This window comes from Microtus ochrogaster, chromosome 2 (assembly GCF_000317375.1).
Source record: "Microtus ochrogaster isolate Prairie Vole_2 chromosome 2, MicOch1.0, whole genome shotgun sequence".
NCBI lineage: Eukaryota > Metazoa > Chordata > Mammalia > Rodentia > Cricetidae > Microtus > Microtus ochrogaster.
The window spans coordinates 62846613-62855346 of NC_022010.1; the positions used below are offsets into that span (position 1 = coordinate 62846613).

The following is an 8734-nucleotide window of genomic DNA, read 5'->3' on the forward strand; positions in this document are numbered from 1 at the left end:
TGGTTGTATTGGCACCCCCCCCCGCCTCCGCCCCCAGCAGCGGCTCCGAAACCCCGAGGATCTCAGGCTCCTGTGGCCTCCATACTTTCCCTTCCTTCCTGGGGAAGATTCCTAGCCTTTGAAGCCTCTTCAGTGGCTTCAGCTCGCCAACACTGAAGGGGTGTACAAGAATAAAAGATGCAAAGATGCGGAAAGAAAGTGAGTCCTGTTTTTCCTCCTCTTTGATTTAATACTAGAGAGACAGAGAAGAGAGAGAGAGAGAGAGAGAGAGAGAGAGAGAGAGAGAGAGAGAGAGAGAGAGAGAGAGAGAGAAGAGCAGGCAGAAGGCAAAATAACAGGGAGTAGTAGTTTAACCCCTAGCTAGCCCCTAAATGGTGGAAAATCAAAACTTCAAACGGTTAGATCTAGGGCTCCACAGGGAAAAGTACCTGCCGCTTGGACTAGGAACTAGGGGAGCAATTGAGAGGGCAGGACTCTGGCATGTCAGCCTGCAGGCCAGCTGGTGGACACCAGGGCTAGGGATGTCCCCTAGGGTGAGAAAGGGGATTCCCCGCAAGATATTCTGGTTGGTGGGAATTTTGTTGTCTTCCTTCGAGGACTCAGTGGTGAGAACTGAGGCGCTATCGCTGGGTGTGGAAATCAAGAAATCCCTCATACAGGGCTCACAAACCTGCCTGCTAACACAGTCCACATTGCGTGACTCGGCTGCCATCAACCCTACACTCACCACCCACCAGACAATGCAGCTGCTATTTCAGTGTTAATTTTCCCTTCCTTTCCGAGATAGTCAAAGTCCTCCCTTTGCCCTACCTTCCCTCTCAGGTCTTACATTATGATCAAGAGGAAGTTACTAGGGGATTTATCATGACGGAGTGCAGGCAGTTATTTCAGCTCAAGCCAAGCAAAAGGAAACTGCCCTGGGTTCAGTGACGTGGACTTTGACACCCAGAGACTGGAGGGACTTTGCGGGGGAGAGAGTACAGCAAATCCTGGGGGCTCCTCAGCCTCAAGCTAAGCTTCATCCAAAGTTCCTGGAGATTTTTCTCAGTGCTAGCTCTCTCTGTCCAAACTTGAACAGACCAGTCAAGCCTAAAACGTGTGACACAAGTGACTGTTTCCAGGGATAGGTCCGTGTCCCCGCGCGCCTTATGGCTCCCTTACTTTCTCAACCACGCGCTAGGACGCACAGTCCCCAGGTCACCCAGGGAACCGCCCCCGGGCCACAGCAACTGCGACGGTCGGGCTGCTTGCTCAGAGGCCATTGCTTACCTGGTCTTAGGACCGCGACAGAGATCAAGAGGCAGAAAATCAGACGGCAAGAAGGGGACACCTTAGGTGCCATATTCCTCCTCCTCCTTGAGGGCCACCCACAAAGTCCACGCCGCAGAAGGGGACGTCGTCCCCGGGCCCACGGGGCCCGCTCGCTCGTGGGTCCCGACTCAAAGGGACGGCGGCGTTTTTCCAGACACACGGTCCCTGGGGGATCGTGGCGCTGCGTCGTCGGGTCTAAGCCACACGCAACTTTCTTCCACGCGCAACCCGCAACTCCTTCCTCCCCCTCCACGCCCTCTCTCAGTGTCTTTGGCTGCTCCTCCCAGGACAGGAGACCCTCGTATTCCAGGAGACGACGCTTCAGTAGTCAGTCAAGGTGGACGCGGTGCTTTTTGGCTGCTATCTTCTGCTACTTTTTCTTCTTGCCAAGGAGAGGATAAGAAGAGTAATGAGGGTCGCACCGTCCACGGGTCAAGGGGAACTCGGAGGGGTCGGCGGGGCAGCGCCTTGGGCTCGCACCCTGGGTCTCCTCAGGTGGCAGCGCGGCAGTGGCTGGAGCGGCGGCAGCTGGAGCAGTGGCGGCGGCCGCGGGCTCGGGCTGCTCTGAGTGGAGGACTGGAAGGCGTGTGTAAGCTGCCTGTCTCCTCCTTCTCCTCCTCCTCCTCCTCCCGCTCCTCCCTCCCACCCTGCTTCCCCGGCGGCAGCAAGGAGCAGGTGGTTGGAGCGCGGAGCCGCAGCCTAGAGGCGCTGCAGGACCGAGTCGGAAACTGAGCAGAGCTGGCGGTCCCGGGTGGGAGGAGAGCATGACGCCCCTGCCCCCTCCAACTCCCGCGCTCGGGTAGGCGGGGCTGTCCTTGACTCCGCCTCCCAAGGGCGCACCCGCCAATAGGGAGCGGGTTTGCGAACCCCGGCAGAGCCGTCTGGATTCGCCGTGGACTGGCTCTTGCCATGGGGTTCTCAGCGCCCCCAAGACACACAATCTGCGACCATCTGCTGTCCGCCCCGCCTAGTCACATAGCTATCTTCTTGCATCCGGAAGCCCAACTCTCTGGCTTCACTCCTAGAGATTTTTCTCCTCGGTGAGGATACCGCCTTCAGCTTCTGTGGAGTTGTTGGCGCAGCTCCGCGGGGGTGAGGAGAGCAAATTTGGTCCTCTTGGACCAGGACTAAGGAGGTAGAAAAGATGGAAACAGCCACTTCCTTACTTCTCTAATTCGCCTTTCTTCTCTACCCCTAGTCCCAGCTAGCGCACACATCCTCAAAGCAGATCATTTAGACAAGTATCCAGTACCAAAAAGTCAGAAGATATTTCTGCCCCCCCCCCATCTCTCTCCCAGTGAGAATTAGGACTCTATACCATACTATACTTCCCTAATGTCTCTTTTAAAAAGGTGTCATGTTTATTTTTAATTAGGCGGCGATTTTAAGTTACAAAACAAAACCCAGTTACTCGGGTTAAAAGCCAACTCCTCCTGGTCCGTTCCAGAAAGCCAGGCACCCAGCAGATGGGCAGACTTCTAGGGCAATTTCTAATGCTTGAACCACCTCCCAGGCTTCGCATCAGGAAACCGTGCCGCTTTCAGTTCAGGCAGAAAGCATGAAAGAATATTTTCCTCTAAAACACCGTGGTGGAGCTGTTGGGGCCCTAAGTGGCTCTAACTCAGGAATGCGGGATTACAACTCTTATGCCGGTAGCATAATAAAATCCTGGTCCCTGAATCAGCTCTCTAGGGCATTAAATAGTCTTCCGTGCATCACAGGGTCATCCCCTGTGAGAAGCCACACTCAGGCAGAGAATGCTAACTAGTCACACAGAGCTCCGTCTTCAAAAGGCTGGGAAGCACCAGCTACCTGCGGGTGAAGATGGGGGTGTCCCAGTATGCAGGCAAAAGCTTGGTGCACACACACACACACACACACACACACACACACACACACACACACACACACACAGACACTGGAGCACGCAAGCGCGCACACAGTCATCTTGGAATTCCTTTCCATTCGTGCTTGAAATTATTAAACTCCATCTTCGAGTGTGATTTTTTTTCTCCCAGAATCTCTACGTCTAGTTCTCCCCGCATTTACAGTATTCGAGGTTGGATCTCTTATATTTTTTTCTCTGAAAATAAGTAATTTTTCCCACGCGGTTTTAAAATTTCCATTTCATTTGCATCTTATGAATCAACAGGAAGGCTAAATGCTAGGAGGCAAATGCCCCTTAACTCTGTATTCCATGCACAGAGCTAAACGGCTGGCATGCTCCTGGGAATCCTGCTAGATTCCCTTGGGGCATTTTTCTTCTAACTGCAGCCAGCCTTCAGTTGGATGTTTTAGTACAAATCATACTGTATTTCTCCTGGATATTAAGACAGACTATTTTGAGGCGAAACAGCACAGTATACAGTTGTACAAATGACAAAAGGCAGAAAGTCTGATCTGAAAAAAGAAAGAAAGTCTGATCTGGTTCTAATGCTCATAGTCAAGTCAACCTCTCAAAACCTTACTTGCAAAGGGGATAGCCATTGTTCCCGGCTGACTGGATTGGTTATTGTGATCAAATGAGCTCACACAGGACACTGGCCAGACACAGTAGAAGGTGATGGGCTTTAGGGAATAGAGAGAGCCTAGAGAGAGCCCCGATTTTCACTGAGTGGGTGACCTTGATCAAAAATCAGCCTCTCACAAATTAAATTGTGGTGAAACATTAGCAAGTCACATTTAAAGAGACATCAAAATGTAGCAAATGCAGATATTAAATATGCACACAGTTCCTGAAAGAGCTGACTATATATGCATGCATGTAATATGCACAGCAGACTTATGCACATATGTGTATATATATATATGTCTCTCTGTATATAAACTTATAGTCAGTTGTCTTCAGAATGTCATTTAATGAGGAATATGTTCTACTGTAGGAAAATGTCTTGGTAAACTGCTTGGAATAATAATTTAAATGGCCAAAGCTCATATATAACTGGGATCACAAAAAGTAATAATGGCATTGTTCTGTATTAGATAAATTAATAAAATATCAAGATAGGAATGTAGCAGAAGGATGTGGTATGAGAATAAGAACAGAGGAAGAGACAAGATCCGACTATATTAGCTGGAATTAGGAGATGATCAGAGGCCCACCAAATTATCTCAGCTAATTAGCAACTTTTGCTGAGTGCTCATGTTAGAAAATCCCAAGCAATGTTTGTGGAATCAGTAAATATTATTCACCCTAAAAAAAAAAACTCTGTCAGTATTATACTTACTAGAAACTGAAGACAGAACAAGAAGTAGCTTCCTCAAGTCTTCACAATGATTTAAAGCAACAAGTTAGCTAGAATTCTAGACCTGATGAGCCTCTGATTCTAGTTTTGAACCATTACCCATCTAGCTTACTGGATTTATGTTACAGTAACTTTATACATTTGTGAATATGGGGTCTCCACTTAGACGTAAAGTCCTCCATCTTCTCAAACTTTTAATAACAGCTCTACAGTCAAGCATGTTTTTCCTTGAGGACATTAATTAGGCAGCAAACACTATCTGGTTGTGCTGTGGAGTCCTGCATGAGAAGTGAGAGTGGGAAATGACGTTCATTCATGAATAACAGCCAATAGTCAGAAGTGAACAAGGGAATGTGGATTCCAAAGCAATGCAGCAAGAAGATGTTCTAGCTTCTTTTATTTTGTGGTGGTAAAATGCCAGTCACAGAATAGGAAGAAAGGGTTCCGCTAAAACTTAGAGGTTACCCAGATTGCCCAGAAGTCAAAACAGTACTTCAAAGCAGCCAGTTATATCACATCTGTAGTCAAGAATAGAGAAAAAAAAAACATTCATGATTATTGCTCAGCTGGATTTCTCTTTTCTTATATAATTCAGAAACGTTGCCTGAGGAATAGTGTTGCCCACAGTAATTGGGGTCTTCCCTCATCAATTAACAATAATGACAGTACCTGGGTAGCCATTCCCACAGGGCAGATTAATATAGGCAATCCCAAATCTAATCAAGACAATCACAACCTAATCTAGAGAATCCCAACCTAATCTAGACATCCTAAACCTTGTCTAGATAACCCAACCTTTTCTAGAAAATCCCTCATTCCTCCTCAGCATTCTGCTCAGATTATTTTAGGTTGTATTGAGTTGAAAATTAAAATTAGTACCATCATAAGAGAGAATTTGTCTTTCAGAATCTAGTAAACAGGGGCTGAGAATCTCCTTTCCTCATTATTAAGAGGGAAGTTATTAGCCACATCGACATCACAGACATGCTTGTGAACGTCAAGAATATATAACATCCCAATGATATTTCTCAGTTTGGTCTTGGCTCAGAGCATTGGTATTCCTTACTGCAAGAGGTAAAATGAAAAAATGCTTATCCGGGATGGAGACATTTCATGTTACCCAAAACATAAGAAAAACTTCACATCATAGAGCACAAAATAATTTATCATCAACCATGGTTGTATATTCAAAGAAGTGATCTGATATGAAACATGTTTCTTATTTAGTGTCTACTGAGATCAGAACTCAACACCCTGCTCCCAAAGCTCAGGCCATGATCTTATTTTTTTTATAAAACAAACCCATTATCCTGTGCCAAAACTCCCTGGTAAGTATGTATGCATTTAACAAGTAGAGGAGGCCCACCCCCGTCCCCACTGACTAATCAAAACTGTTTCTTACTGCAGATAAAATTTCACCAAAGAATGTCTGGAAACTGGAAAAATGTATTCTGTACTCTAGTATATCAGAGTGGTTTGGGTATCTCTCTATATTTGTCAAAGATGTATGTTGCCCAAAAGGAGGCAACAAATTTAATGTATGTCCTCATAAGCCATATTTGTGAAAGTGTATGTCTAGGTGTGGGATGGCTAATTTTTATGTCAAGCTAAAATCATCTGAGAGAAAGAACCCCAACTGAGAAAATGATTCTAAAACATCAGGCTATACTCAGACATGTAGGACATTTTTTAAAAATTAATAACTGATATAGGATGACCTGGTCCATTGTGAATGGCACCAACACTGGACTGGTAGCCTGTAGGGATAAGTCCCGCCCCTTAGGGGGCGTGTTCGCCTCCGGCTAATGTTTGCCTATAAATTTGGCGAGTGTGCTCGCAGCACTTACTTTTGCTTTCCTGGTCTCCGCGGGAATGGTGGTTCTGTAAGTCTATTTCTCCATTAAAGCTATATATATATTTTTACAATCTGTCTGCATTTGTTTACGCCGTTACATTGTGGCACCCCACGTTGGGCGCCATTCTGTTGTAATAATTGGAGCGGCGGGGCTGCGTCCCCAGAACCCCGGCCGCCTGGCTAGCTTATGCCCCGAAATAGCAACACACAAATTGTATTCATTTAAACACTGCTTGGCCCATTATATCTATCCTCTTCTCTGCTAACTCTTGTACCTGGACTAGCCCATTTCTAATAATCTGTGTAGCATCATTCTAGCCTACGTTCATCCTGGGTCGGAGCTTCATCGTGTGTGCCTCAGAGAGCAGAGTTCTCTCACCCGGGAGAGGGGAGCATGGCGTCTCTCTGAGCTCACTTCCTCTTCCTCCCAGAGTTCTGTTCTATTTACTCCTCCCACCTATGTTTTAACCTATCAGGGCCAAGCAGTTTCTTTATTGCTTAACCAATGAAATCAACAGATTGATATATGACACTCCCACATTAGTAGCCTGTTGTGGGGTTTTTGTCCTGCCCTGTTACCCGTAGTCGTTAAGTCCCAAAGAAATCACATAATTTGTAACACTCTTAAACTTAGTTCAAAGTACAAAGTCTCTTCTAAGATGCATGGCAATCTCCTAGCTGTAATTCCACTGTAACATCAAAATCAAAAAAGCAGATCACATACTTCCAACTTATAATGATTCAGTATATACATTATCATTCCAAAACACAGGGAAGGAAACATGAGGAAATACTAAACCAAAGTAAGACCAAAAACCAGTGGGGCAAATTCCAAATTCTGCATCTTTATGTTTGGTGCCAAAATACTCCAAATCTCCAATTCCATTGAGCTTTTTTGACTGCAACACACTTCTTACTCTTGGGCTGGATTCATTCATATTAGCAACTCTCACCAGCAGCTATCCCATAACTCCAGCATCTATAACATCTTGGGTTCTCCAAGCAACCCAGGCTGCAAATTCTCAGCTTCGCACAATGGCCTCTTTACCAGGCCTCCCTGATAAATGCCTGGCCTCAGAGACTGTCTTAGGCTGGGAGAAAACTTCTATAACCCATTTCTTCTATCCTTAACTCTAAAGCCAGAACCACGTGGCTAAAGCTTCCAAGTTCTGCTGCTTAATGGGGCTGGAACATAGCCCCCTTGTTTAATTAAATCTTCACCAGATTTTTCTTTAGGGCCTAAGCTTGATTGTCCTTGAACTTGATATTTAGACCAGGCTGGCCTGAAACTCAGAGATCCACCTACTAGCCTCCTTCTTCCTAGTGCTGAGAGTAAAGTTGTGCCCCACCACATGCGGCTCTAAATTTTTCTTTAGTTCCTTTCCACAGGTTGGAAACTTAGCTGGGTATGATTTTTTCCTAAGGTTACCACTTTCTTTATTCCATTTCTTTATCTGTTTCTCTCCTTGAATATAGGATTTAGAGCCATTCCACTTCCTGGTGCTCTTTTTCTCTTCAAAATGTTACTCTTTGCAATTTACCATACTCAACATGGAGGGGAGCATGGCAGCCCGCAGCAAGAGGTGGTGCGGGAGCTGAGAGTGCTACATCTTAGCAATAGGCAATAGGAAGTTCACTGAATATCACACTGAGAGAAGCGCAAATGAAAACTGTGCTTTCGTTTCCTGGCCACCCAAACCTGAATGATCAGACAAAAACTATATTAATTACAACACTCTTGGCCAATGGCCTAGGCATATTCTTAGCTAGCTCTTGCATCTTAAATTAACCCAGCTTGAGAGAAAGAGCCCTTAAAGCCTGACTCCACACAGACATGCTTCCTCCAATAAGGCCACACTTGCTATTAGTGCCACTCCCTTTTGGGGACATTTTCTTTCAAACCACCACAGTGACTATTTCAAATGCTTATAAAACATTGATGGCAAAGACTGATATAGAAGAATAAGTAGCGTTTGTATTAGCTTTTGGATTTATAAGAATTCCAAGGATCTCAAAGGCAGTATGAATACAGGACAAAACTCCTTTATTTTTGGATCTTAAGTTTGCTTTTTAGGTAACTTATTTCTCAAATTTTTTCAGATATGTATTGAAATTACAAATATCTATCTTCCTAAGACATATTCCAATGGACTTAATTATCTCATTTTAAATTTTAAATTTTAATTTTAAAAGTAACATTATTCATCAATTAATTAAGATACAGCTGCTCATGCCCTCAGTAGCTAGTAAACATACCATAGGAGCTCAGGAAGGCAAAAGATTTCAAAATCTTTGGTAAATATTCAGCTCTTATTTCAGGTTG

The 8734-nt window shown here is 45.2% G+C and overlaps 1 protein-coding gene across 2 annotated transcripts in view; it reads right to left on the reverse strand.

Moving 5' to 3' along the window:
• Alcam (activated leukocyte cell adhesion molecule) overlaps nt 1-1828 on the reverse strand; it is a 178867-nt gene extending 177039 nt beyond the window's left edge. Inside the window, exon 1 of one of the 2 annotated variants that reach the window (XM_013352357.2) lies at nt 1270-1828. In XM_013352357.2, the coding sequence (XP_013207811.1) occupies nt 1270-1342 (73 nt within the window). In that variant the 5' untranslated portion in view covers nt 1343-1828. The remainder of the gene's footprint in view (nt 1-1269) is intronic. The other variant, XM_013352360.2, reaches the window with a different exon arrangement.
• Between the last annotated feature and the right edge of the window lie 6906 nt (nt 1829-8734).